General features: G+C 39.1%; 1 protein-coding gene across 4 annotated transcripts in view; it reads right to left on the bottom strand.

Annotated features, from left to right (window-relative positions):
* Positions 1-13864, bottom strand: part of LOC121869092 (histone acetyltransferase p300-like) — a 116557-nt gene that overhangs the window by 60497 nt on the left and 42196 nt on the right. For 3 of the 4 annotated variants that reach the window (XM_042370260.1, XM_042370271.1, XM_042370250.1), the window contains exons 1-2: positions 12997-13527; positions 1263-2074 (exon numbers count right to left, since the gene is read on the bottom strand). In XM_042370260.1, the coding sequence (XP_042226194.1) occupies positions 1263-2074; positions 12997-13075 (891 nt within the window). In that variant the 5' untranslated portion in view covers positions 13076-13527. Of the gene's footprint in view, positions 1-1262; positions 2075-12996; positions 13528-13864 lie in introns of those variants that run through there. The other variant, XM_042370282.1, reaches the window with a different exon arrangement.

The raw sequence follows: 13864 nt of genomic DNA on the forward strand, positions 1-13864 counted from the left end.
CCATACCAGTAAACAAGAAATACACTCAGCTGCCAAACTAAAGACTGGGACTTACTAACATATGACTGACCCACAAGGCACCCAATGGGGAGCAAACAGTCCAATATAAAAAGCACCACAAGTGACTACTCAGAAGGCATAGTTCACAAAATGATAAATATTTCAAGACATTAAACTACAGGAAGAATTCCCACCAAAAGAGGAAAGCTAATTACACAGCAAGATGGAGTATCAAGTCAATACTCCTCCCTTCTATCAATACCTAAATGAGATCTTACTTTTAAGTAGGCCCCTAAGCATGCCTTGAGTGTTAGTGATAAAGGTGAGAAGAAAGTGAAGAGGGCAAGGATCATAGTGACCCTAGAAAAGAAAGTTAAAGTGCTCGATAAACTAGCACGTGGCAAGAGTGTAGCATCAGTGGGATGTGGGTATGGGGTTAAATGAATCCTCAATTCATATGATTAAGAAAAGTGAGGCTACAATAACGGATAGTCATTCTGAAACTACTTTAATGATATTCACTTCAGAATAAAGCCTTTTTCCGAACAGGATCCTGAATATCTATGGACAAGCCTTAGACCAGACCCCATTACTGGTATATAAACAAAAAGGCGAGTACTCAATGTCGAACGATGCCGGGTAGTTCTGGGTCCAGACAATAGTATGCCAGTTACTAGCAACAGGCTCATTAAACAATTTAAAACAAATTATACAAAATAAAATACCTAGTATAGAATACCTTGCATAAAAAAGTCAACTAGGATATGAAGCATGAACTGATGTGTAGCTGAGACACTCTCGAGTTCTTGGCTTCTAGTAACCTACTCATCAGTGCTAAACCCATGTTAGGTACTGTACAGCAGTGGAGTCGGAAGAGATTTCACTTCTAGTTCTATAAGTATACTGTATGACTGATTTTCTAAAATGTAGTTCCAGTGGCACAAGTGTGAGTGTATGTCGTGTTGGTGGAAAAAATATTATAAATGTGGCTAATTGAATACAGTGCTCTCCTCCTGTCATAAAGTTCATTGGTTCATGCCCTGGATGCCCTCAGTTCACCCGTCAATAGGTACCATGCCTAACTTTACAGCTGAAGAATGAATGCAGCCGACTGCAGTGCCAGTAAGACAGCCAAATGTCAAGTCTAAGAACTTAATTCCACTTTTGAGTGTAACAATTTCAGCACTTATAATACTAGTTGTAAATTGAGCAAACCCCAAACAAACTCTGGGAAAATTTAAGATATGACAAAAATGACTCACCTGTAATCTTGGCCCTAGTTGTCCTGGACCCATTCCTGGGTGTCGAGGACCCATCCCCTGAGGTCCAGCTCCAATGGGTTGTGGCGACTGCCCTCGGAGATTCGGTGGAACCATGGGTCTGTTTAGGCCAGGCAGTGGACCATTTGGCATTCCCTCGTTCATTTGGGATGCCATGGGACCACTCATGTTCATTGTGGTTACAACACCTTGCGACTTATTCATGGAATTCATCGTGTTCATAGTGTTTATATTGGTCACAGTATTCATACCACCAGCCATGCCCGCACTGTTTGCCATACTACTGAGACCCATGGATGTGTTGGTATTAACAAGGCTCATGGAAGATACTGCAACACTAGAGGCCATGGACATTGACATGGTTCCTGTCACATTGGCAGCCATTGAGTTAGCTATACTATTGGGCATAGTGTTCAAGTTATTAACAGAGTCACTCATAGTTAGTTGTTGGCTAGATGTAGGAACACCACTCATTCCCAAATTTGTATTTTGAGGTGACTGCATCTGTCCACCGTGGGGACTTTTGGAATTAGTCAACGCATTAACTATCATATTGCTTTGGTTGGGCATATTGTGGGGCCCAGTGGCCATAGCATTATTTCCAGCCATGGAGTGCGGTGGGGTTTTAGTCTGGAGGAGGTGCGTCAGCTGTTGGGGGCGGTCTCCAGGGCCACCACCATTTCCTTCCATCATACCATTAACACCTCCCCCACCACCACCTCCACCACCCTGAGAGTCGCCTGGCCACATCAGGTCATCTGGCAGAGCATTCTCCAACATTGCAGCAAAATCATCTGAAAAACAGAAACAAAATTAATATTTGTATATGCTTCTAAACATTGTCATATTCTTATATTTATAGCTATAAATAGCATTTGCTACATTCACGTGCAGAGGGCATTTGGTAGCTTAAAATAATGGAGAGTCCATGGTACCTCAGTTAATATTTCCCAGGTACCACTGAATTCTCAAGGTACAAGAGTCAAGCTTAAACACTCAAAGAGGTCCACCATAGTGTGTCTTAAAATTTATCACAGGTAATAATAATACCCCTGTATAAAGTCTCCTCTCCCCTCCCCTTTCTCTCTCACAGCATAATAAAAATAATCTTGCTCCTTCACATCCGAAATACTTGGCACAAATTGTGAAAGAACATTACAATATTAATTATGTAAAGGAAGGGCTACATCACATGACCAATGACCATACAATAATATAACACTTATAAAATGTATAAATACAGTACTGTAGACAGATACAGGACACAAAGAACATGCATATACTGTACAGCATAAGCATGTTATTTACATCTTCAGATGTGAATTACACAAAAGCGCTTGGGAACTTCATGTTTTATGGTTTCCTATATGGCTATCAGCATATAAATGGGCCACGCACACCTCCAGTGATTTAATTGCATATATAGTATATGGAGAAAACAAATTATTACAAGTGCTGTACCCTGTACCATACTCACCAAAGCATCACAGAATCTTTAAAAAAAATGAGACTTTGCAAGGTGAATCACTCGGTTAGGGGCCTCTAGAATTTTTAATTTAAATTCTTGGGAGATTGTTTTTGTCTCCTTTGCCTTACTAAGCAAGCTGGCTGTTTTCTTTCCCCTGGAGCAGACATTATAGTGGCATATCACACAACACTCACAACCACAAAACCATTGGCAGGGAAAATGAAGAAGCTAGGTGTGCCTATGATGACTCTTTAAGCTGTGTTCTAAATTCATCTTCATAGCTTCAGACCTACAGCATTAACCGAAAAGATGTAAAAATTAAAACAAGTGTAACAACTATTACTGTACTGAAATGGAAAAATAATTACATACAATATGAAAAAATCACCAAAAAACAAATACGTATACTAATACAATGTGACGCAATCACTTAACAAAGGCAAGCCACTCGACTGGTGGTAAATCCGGATTGGGAACTCACAATCCAGCATGAGGCATTTGGATTTATGAATGCACCCAAGCATCACCTAAATTATTGCATAACTTGAAATATATACAGGTAATGATGTTTTGAAATCTCAACACTGTGGTTTAAATGTAGTGTAAATTATGTGAGTTTTTTCATGTTACATATGAATGTTTACCTATCTCTACAAGAATTTATTGTCTAAAAGCTGGTCTTTTGGGTATTTATTTAAAGTATTTACTACGGTATAGTCATACACATCCACCTAGATGTGAATAGGTACCTCACTTAACAGTTGGAGAAAGCAAAGGCAATCAGGTGTAGAGCCATCAAGTGTGTCCCCTTGTGTACCAAAACAAGGGCTTAGTACTGTACAGAGCATATAGTTGTATCTTTACTGCCCCTAATGGACCATGTGGCCTATGAGATCCACTTTCCCTAATCATGAAAGATATGATTACAAATACTATAGTATTAAAGTTACTATACCGTAAACAGCACACAATTGCCAAGCAACAACTAACAACCCACAACAGCCAGCCACCAAGCACCATCTACTACACCCATTTTTATCACTGTTGTGACACTAAAACACTAAGCATGTAATAAATGTAAGAATGTATAAGATAATAATGTAAGTTGTGGTAATGACAGATTTACCGAGAGGCATGTCCATGTTCTCCCTCTACACATTTAGAAGGTTTTCATTAATTGCTGCATAGCCAAAAGTAATTAAAACGTGGTTTGATTTTTCTTATAAAAGCATTAAGAAAAAACAAAATGCTGGTACAGTAATCCTGTGTTTTTGTGGGTTTCTTTATCGCGGACCATTCACGTTTTTTTAACCAAAAAATTATATATACAGCTCCTCCCCGACTTACGCCGGAGTTAGGGACCCAAATCCAGGTCGTAAGTCGAAATGGTCTTAAGTCGAAAATGATTAAATGATACATAGAAAATCTAAAATGGGTATCTCTTTTTCTTCTCAGCACCACAAAACTCACACTTTTAAGCATGCTAGCCATTTTAAAGTGAATTACAAACGAAAATTTTATCTGTGTACTGACGTTGGGACTCGAAAATACGTAATTTGACAAAATTTTGGTACGACTGAGGCAGGTCGTATTTATACTGTAAATGTATACTGTACGGATTTATACTGTAAAAAAAAGTCTGGTGTTATTTTGTGGCATTTGCCTCATAGCTAACACACTTGGAGTTGCAGAGAATGTGGTTGGATCACCTGAGGACTAGGCACCTCAGCTTATTTCATTTGATGATTGTATGTGCTTACTCTAACCTAACTCCTCCCAGTAGTGTTTAATCATCACGTGAAATAAGCTGGAGTGACAAGTCTTCAGGTGCTCCATTAGCTTATGAAGGCAGAGTCTAAGAAGAGGCTTACTCTTTTAACATGTGTAAATGTTATTGTCATCCACAAACATAGCCAACTAGTGATAGAAAAGTATTTTAAGCTTCATACTCAGAGAAGCTCAAAACTTTTTCCTGTGCCTTACAAGGCTAGTCAGCTAGAAGGGCATGGATCACCCACAATATAACCAACTGGTTTACCTATAGCACACTGCATTAAGGTGGGGCTGCCAGAGGACAGTAAAATTATCCTTCTTTGAGATAACTGCTCAGCTCACTGTTTGGAGTATAGTAGTTGGATACCATCAACTGTACTGTATTACCATTTCTTTTAATTTTAATTCTTTTGTTATACGGTGTGCACATGTATAATTTTTATTCCAAAACCTGGAGGGCTTGGACTCAGGCATTCTGGATTTTCAAGGTAATACTGTACTGTACTTTATTACTGATACTGTAGCTGCCAATGCTCAATGGTTTGTCCTTGCTAAAAGGAAATAAAACTTCAAGGATGATTTGTTTTAATTCAGCAGAGCAAGCCAAAAGCAAGCAAAGCCAGTGGCATACCCGAGTGGAAAAGTGATAGTAGCTAGTGCAGGGTTTCTCAACCAGGGGGGAATTTCCCCCCTCAGGTTTTCAGGGGGAACTGATACTAATATGGAAAAAATAAAGGATTTTCAGTATTATATGCATATTATTTGGAATGCACTTTTTGAGGAAGACAATCTTGGAAAGGAGGGGGAATGACATTCTGACATATGGTGAAAGGGGTGCATGGGGCAAACAAGGTTGAGAACCACTGAGCTAGTGTATCTGTAGAGTAAGGCAAGAGTTTGCTGTCATTGGGAGCTGTTCACAAATCCATGAAATGAAAACAAATTCAGCATTGGACAAATTTGCCCAAATTAATGATAGATGCTTATGATCCGGGACATATACAAAATATGATAGTATTTCTTAGACAAACACCCTATTCCATATGCCTTCTTTTTAAAACTTAATCCTGACAATATCATCATATCATTGTTAAAATTAAATTTAAACATTAGGAAACAAGCCTGTGGCACAATGATGGCTTGCCCATCTAATGAGGTTAAAATGGTTTCTCAACCCCCTGAAGAGTTTATCAGTAATTAATACTGCACTGTACTACAAAGTTGCTCAAGACATGACCCCAGGTTAATATCCTTGGGAACTTGTGGAAAGGCACAGTCACAAGAGTTTATAAATAAGACCAAATTAGCACAGCCAGTATACATTTGTTTTTATAGTAATACTGTATCATTAGCATTTGAAAAAAAGGATTCCAAGCCATAAGACTTATAAATACATTTACCTATTCACCACACCCAATGTTAATGAGCAGTATGAGCCATTGTCAAGGAATAATCCAAGAACTGGACAACCCCAGAACATAATCTGCAAATTACTGTTTAATAGACAGAAACAAATGGCATAAAGAAACTTCCCATAGCTTCACCCTGCCCAGGAATCGAATCCAAGTCTACTCACTTACAAGTTAAGTACTGTATATCTAATTACCGATACAGTACTGTAGTTACAATCCAAACAATATACAGTACTGTATATCTAATTTAAAAAAGGAAGTGACCATTGAGCCGGGTCAGACAATAAAATAACTCGAGGCCGATTGAGCTGGATCACCTGGTAAAATAGCCCACTGCTGTATATAGCTGGGCTGTTTATTGTTTTTACCAATGATATAGAAAGGTAAAATAGCTCAAGGACTTCTGAGCCAGGGTCACCTCGTTCACACTTACACAGGTGAGCATCCTTCCCTTACCTGTTCCAGAAAAATGCCAGGTGACCACATGACCTAACCTGATTTGAGGTTAGGTGCCGGTATATCTTCGATAAAAACGATAAACAGCCCTTTTGCATACAACTGTAGGATGTTTTACCAGGTGACCCAGCTCAATAGCCACTTCCTTTAAAGAATTAATGATATACCAAATGAGAATACTGTACGTACCCGTTTATAACACATCTAATAAATCAATGAGATGCCTCGTATGTGTCACTCAAACAGCTTGGAAATAGGAAACAGTACAGTATATTTATGTACAGTACCATGCCATAAAGTGACCTTATATTTCATGAAAAATTCCCTCACAACATAAGGCAAATCTTAAAAAATATTTCCTGGTTCACTAAATGCAAACTTATTAATTTATTTCCAAAACCAATTAAACATGCACGTAGAGACTCTTAACACACTTGCAAACAAGCAGACTCGCTCTTTTGCACATACTGTAGCTACACAACCTGACAAGCATAAAAACACACACAGTGGCTGAGTCTTCCACCATCTTCCGGAAGTCGGTCAAAATTTTGAGTGAAAATTCTAATCTCAGTTAAATTGCTATGATAAGCAAGCCAGTCCCTAAGTTAAGAGAGGGCAGTGGGAGGCAGGAGGAGACCCACCAGGCATGGGGTAGCCCCATGAGACCATTGTGGTCAGGATTAGTGACCCCATTATCACCCTGTGTTCGTACGCAGAAAATTTCCATGCAACATTGCCCTGCCACTCCACACCCCTACCAGGTCTTCAGTTAAGCAGCAGCACTCACCAATACCGCACCTACAGTGTGACATTGTCTTCCCTCTTGTTACCAGCCAGGAAAGCAACCTATCGATTGCTTTTTCTTATGCAAACAACCTCACACATCATAGACAGGACATCAGCGATAAGGAAATTCAAGGAACATCAAAATATCTCAGAGTTCTATAAAACTTTAGTGGTAATGGGAGAGGAATTTATCCAAAGGATAAATGGAGAGCACCTCCATGACTGACCAGCTCGTATCTAAGAAAGGATGGAAAATAACAGGGCAGTAATCTGATCCATCACCAAGACAATCACTTTATGTGGAAAGCAAGGATTGGCACTGGCAGGGCACAGAGACAATGCCACTGATAGGGCACAGAGACAATGCCACTGCAGAATTAGGAAACGGGGAACTTTCAAACACGGGTTGATTTCCAAGTATACTGTAGCATCAGGAGATAAACTGCTGAGTGAGTACTGCTGGTACTTCAAGAGGGGTGCTCCAAAAAGGTTACCTATAACTCCAAGACCATCCAAAATTAACTTATGAAAATTTATGGTCAAAGAAGGTGGTAGCATTTTTGCTGTGATGGCAGATGAGGCGACTGATGAAATTAATACCTAGCAGCTGCCCTTGGTTCTATGATGTGTTGATAGTAGCAGACAGATCCAGGAGGAGTTTGAAGGGTATATATTACTAATGCAAGTCAGTATCAAGAGGCCATTGCAAGTACAATATAATAAAAACAGCAATATCTGACCTTGGACTTGACTTAACATGTGTGTCGGCCAAGAATATGATGAGGCAGGGAATATGGCAGGACCTTGCATAGGTGCTGCTGCTGCAAAGAATAGCAGATCATCAGTATTTCCATTGTATAACTCATAAGTTGAACCATCTGTGTAGTGAATAACTGCAGTCAGCAAGTTATTAAAAACACAATGGACACCCTGGAAAAACTTGCAATATTTTTCAGCTTCTCACCAAAATGCCAGAACCTTCTTGGAGATAAAGTGAAAGAGCTCTGCCCAGGATCAGAGGGAGAAATTGCTGAACATGTGTCACAAGGTGGATAGCCAACACAGATGCCATTGAGGGCTTCCTAAAGGAAAATAAGAGACTCAACACCCACTAATTTTATTTTAGATGGCCCTGTTTGGAAGTCAGACAGTTTTAGAAGTTAAGAGCCGCCCAACACACACGTACAAACATCACACACACACTCATGTCATGTACCCTTACACTGTAATTAAGCACATCATTTTACACACACACACACACTCAATTACAAAAATAATGCACAGGCAATAATAAAAAAAAAGTATCTGCAAAACAATCTATTGCACTTACACAAAAAAACACCAATAATATTTGGCATTGTACTTACATGCGTACATACACAAATAGGCAAAAAAATCAATAATAATAATTCACAGACTTTTACATACTGTACTGTACATGCACATAGCACACTGTATATACTCTACTCATCTGGGGGTGTTGACTGCAGAATGCCATGTCACACTGGGTACAGTAATAACATCAGAGTTTACAATGCCAAGGCCTTCAGTGTCAGATCAAACAAGGTCATGGACACGTGAGTGTGAAATGTAGTGAGGTGCTGCTATTACAGTCCTTAATCATCATTATTTTTTATTCTCCTTCTATTAGGTAGCTATAGAAGTACAGTACAGTACTGGTATAGTTTGGCATGTACCTATATACCAGTACTATAGATACCATACAGGTAGTACCGGGTAGGCAGCTAATAAGGAGGGAGGTACTACCACCTGGTAGGATATTGGAAGCATAATGTGTTGTCTAATGATAGACCCTGCTGCCATATGGCACCACAAAAATTGTGACCAAGTCCCAGGTTGCTAATCTGACTTTCTGCCACATTTACACACAATTGCAGGGTCTCAATTGTTTCTCTTACTTTGATAACACAACATACATAATTTTATATAATTTCTCTCTTGATTTTTTTCTTTTTTATTGTTATCATTATTATGTTATTATTATTTTTAATTGTGTATTTTTTATTATAAATTTTATTTACTATGAATTAGAATTATTATTAACATTTTTGCCCCCCAGGCCCCGAAGTGGGTCAGTGACCTGTGCCCAGGTGGGCTAATCCCTTTTTATATATATATATATATATATATATATATATTATATATATATATAAAGGGATTAGCCCACCCGGGCACAGGTCAAACGACCCACAACGGAGTCTGGGGGGCGAAAAAAAAGAACGGAAAGAAATTGAAAATATAGAAAAAAAGGTTATACTGTATTAATCTACACCACGAAGTTGCCGGAAAACCAGCTTTTTAAAGTGAGACAGATTGTAAGAGCATGGAAACACAGAAGGCAGAGCATTCCACAGTTTGGCTGTGTGAGGAAAGAAGGAGGTACTATAACGGGTTATTCTCGTGTAACTGACATCCACAGAGAAATGGTGGGCACCGCGGGCAAGACGTGTGTTACGAACCCACGGCCTTGCTGGCGGTACACAGGATGCCAAATCCACTGAACATTGCCAGTAAAAGTACCTGTAAAAGAGAGAGAGTGAAGCAACATTGTGGCGAAGAGAAAGGGGAGAGAGATTGTCGACTAATGGAGGAGAGTTAATAAGACGAAATGCCTTTGATTCCACCCTATCTAATAGTTGGACAGAAGAAGAGCCACCCCAGATATGAGAGCAGTACACCAAGTTAGGACAAATGAATCCCTTATATACTTGGAGCAACTGCTCAGGAGTGAAGTAGCTGCGGCATCTGTACAGCATTCCCAACTTTCGGGAGGCAGCTTTAGTTATACTAAGGATGTGTGATTTCCAGGACATATTGGAGGAAATGGTGAGGCCTAACATATTTATTTCAGAATTTGGGAGGAAGATAGCGTCCTGAAATGTAATTGGTGGGAGATCGTCTACTTTACAAAGTGTAATTGGTAAATATTGAGTTTTGTTACTATTGAACTTAACCAAGTTTGTATCTCCCCATTCAGAGATGCTGCACAGATCCGCATTGATAGAAGTAATGATATCAGTTATAGAAACAGATCTAGTTTGAGAGTTAGGAGGAAAGGGAAAATGTGAGGAAGAGTGAAGAGTAGAATCATGGGCATAAGAATGGATAGAATTAGTTGTAGTGTGAAGTAAATCATTGATAAAAAGGAGAGAGAGAGTTGGTTTGTAATGAAAATGTGGCACACCAAGATATACGTGTTTTTTATATTCAGCTTTCTTTCTCCCTACATTCTAAATATTTTCACAAAGACCATACCATATTCAAGTATTTTAATATACTCTGTGTTATCCTCATGGAATGTTTATTGATGTATTGGCCTACACCTATTAAATTGACCGAATATTGTATACCGGTAGTAATATCAAATCAAACCAGTGATCACCCTACTGCCAGCTGCATGTACCGGTAAGTATTATAGTCAGAGTAAAAATATGCTTGCTATTGATTTGACAAGTGATTTGAAAAACTCCTCACAGTGAAATTATCAATACTGTACCAGTACTGTACATTCATTGGCAACAAATACTACCTTAATATCCTTCAGGCCATAGTACAAATTATTAATATAAACATGAAACACTGTATTTGTAGTCTACTAAAAAGTAGAACCATTAATATGAGAATAAAAAATAAATAAAATAAAACCTTTCATTTTAGTCAAATTTACTTAAATAAATACACTGGCTATTTTGTTGTGACCGGGTAAGTTCCTACTAATGCTATAATACCGTGAGTGTACTGATTGGCTGAGTAATTTCTGTTTAATATGACGAGGGGTCCTCTCCCCGGGTAGGACGTTAGGTAGGTTTCTTTGGTTAGTTAGGTCAGGTTTTATTAGGTTCTAGTAAATGTCGCCTCTTTTATAATGATAAAAACATCCGTAGAAAAAAATTACCTTAATTAAACAACTCCTGGTTAGGAATGTTTATAGCTACACAACGATCAATTCACGGTGAAATATTGGCCAAATCAAAGGAGGATTAAGGGGGGGGGGTGTCCTAGGGGTCCAGACTCCCCCTGTTTCATAAGAAAACTGCAATAGGTTTTCTTTATTGCAGTAATGTACCCAGGCATTTTTGTGAAATAAAACGTAATTACAATTAACCTCAGAATACTGTATCTCTTAATTTCAAGTGCACATGGCTTCAAAATGACCATAATATTTGTCATATTTCAAAAAAAATTCAGGGGAGGGGGGCTTACAACACCCCCCAGCTGGGTGGGCTCGCTGTGCTCACCGTGTTCCCCCACCCACAACATCTTGGACCCCCCCCCATTTTGTTATTCCTGGATCCACCCCTGCAAATGCCGCCAGAGTTAATCAAATATTGTTCTCGCCTAGTTTGCCAGTAATGGACGATTAGCCAATCACAGCACACTCACAGTAAAATAGCGTTAGTAGGAACTTAGCCGGTCACGGCAAAATATCCACTGCCAAATAAATATGAAGTAAGTACAGTACCATCTATCAAACCTTATTGAAAATTACTGTACTGTACTGAAGTTAGATTGAAATAAATTCTCTGGTCTTTAAAAAAAAATTTTTACTCATAAATATGGTTGTATAGAATTTTAAAAAAAGTATAGAATTTCAAAACAAATTGAGTCTGAAAAGTGATGACTAGTAAGGCTTGATCAGCTGAATTAGCTTTGTATCTACACTGTTCCTAAAAAAATTGCAGTCTGCATTGGTATGTAATCACTCCCAAGTTACAAGATTATCATACAATCACTTGGATAGTATATATATTCTGTGCCATGGGCCTAGCATTTTGTTATCTTTTAGTATACGGTATTAGTATACTTTGTATTTCTGTCATACTAATACACTGCAACAACTGTAGTGTAATATTCACTTAAATGTGTGTTCTGGTTGACAATGTTAAATACTAAAAATCACTTTCCAGATATAATTCAAGAGGCCTACAAGGGCCATAAACCTGAAACACTCATCTTAAGGTGGTCTGCTAAGAAATATTACAGGTACTAGAATCCATTAACACTTACAGCCTTAAGTACAACTTAATTGTAGTGCCCCTAAACTAACACATTACCCCTTATTATTACACTCATTATTATTATTTAACTCAATTTGTTATTTAATTGAATTAATTTCAAAATATTGCATAATGAAAAAAGTGGAGAACCTTCATATGTTCCCATGTGAGGATCACACTTCTATGTTTTGGTTGAAGAGGTGACATTGCCATCAAACAGAAACTCAGTCTTTTGTTAAAATATCTGCTTAACACTTCCTAGAATATTTGACATCACTTTATTGTAAATAAGTGTTAGCTACTTCAACTGACCTGTGTACTGACAACTGTATCACTGACGAAATCTGACATGAAAGAACTGGATGAAAGTTCACATACAAAAATACACCAAAAAACATCTAAATTGATTTTTTTACGAAAGATTCCTCTTCAATATTAATATTCTCATCTAATTCCATGGAAAGCTTTGTCAAGAAAGCTCACCTTAGAGATGTCAACAGAGTTACACCACTACCAACCAATGTTGAACCATGTAAAGTAATTTGGGATAAATAACACTTTAATCAACCATCCAAAGGTGACAAATCAACACGTTCTGGTCCCTATGTGTATAACTGTGGCCATGTGAGCAGACATTGGTGGGGCGGGATAGTGTTATGAGTCCCCCTGTGTCTCGGCCAGGTACGACCAGCCCCCTAACCACTCAGGTGGGCGTCACATTTCACCTATCTTAATATCATATACAGAATCCAAATTGAAGAAGTTAGTCATTTGAAGCCTGAGGTAAAGAGAAATGAACTCACCGGTGGGGTCCGATGATGGGAAGGAGTCTATCTTGGCCCGCTTGTTGGGCGGCTCGCTCCCCAGCTGCTGCTCCGCCATGGCGTCCTTGTTTACAACGCGCTCCTCAACACAAAACCGATGCCTAAACTACACACCACTTTTACACTCAATCCCGAGTTGCTAGCGTCCCCGCGCCACTCATATTGCATCATTACAACTCAATAGCACTATCACTCCACTTTAGGTGGGCATCCGCCGTGGATCGCCGGGAAAATTGTAACTTTGCGAGGCAGACATCTCCTTGGTGGGATTTCACAACTGAGCTCTGCAGCTTCACTGACCGCTGGCTCTACACTTCCCACACAAACCACTCCAACATCCTTACACTTTATCACATTTTCTACAGTTATCTGTACAGAAAGTGCTTCTTGCTACGCTGATGTTGTAAAATTAGCCGTCCATATTAACACAAAGTTACATTATCCGGCGACAAAAATATTTTGCGCCGAGTAGCAGTCAAACCAAAATGGCGGCTCACAGTGAAAACTTTTTCTACGCTTGTCAGAGAGTTTGGGAGCGAGTGGTCCTGCGCCAATACGGCCCCCGGATTGGTCTATTGGAGTCACGTGCACGGAACGCCACGCTGATTGGCCGCTGGGGAGAACCCGAGAGTGACGTCACAGACCCGAGCGGATCCGAGTCTTAATAGTTGTAAAGCTGACTGCGGCCCGCCGACTAGCCATCCTCAGCATCTTCTCTGCGCAACACTGCTAATACCCGCCATATTTAAATAATAGGTTATCTTTGATATATGAAGCACACGTAATGAGCTTATAAAGCCTGAAACGCTAGAGCAAGTCCATGATATAGTTATTACACAATATAATT

Source organism: Homarus americanus, unplaced genomic scaffold (assembly GCF_018991925.1).
Source record: "Homarus americanus isolate GMGI-L3 unplaced genomic scaffold, GMGI_Hamer_2.0 scaffold32583, whole genome shotgun sequence".
NCBI lineage: Eukaryota > Metazoa > Arthropoda > Malacostraca > Decapoda > Nephropidae > Homarus > Homarus americanus.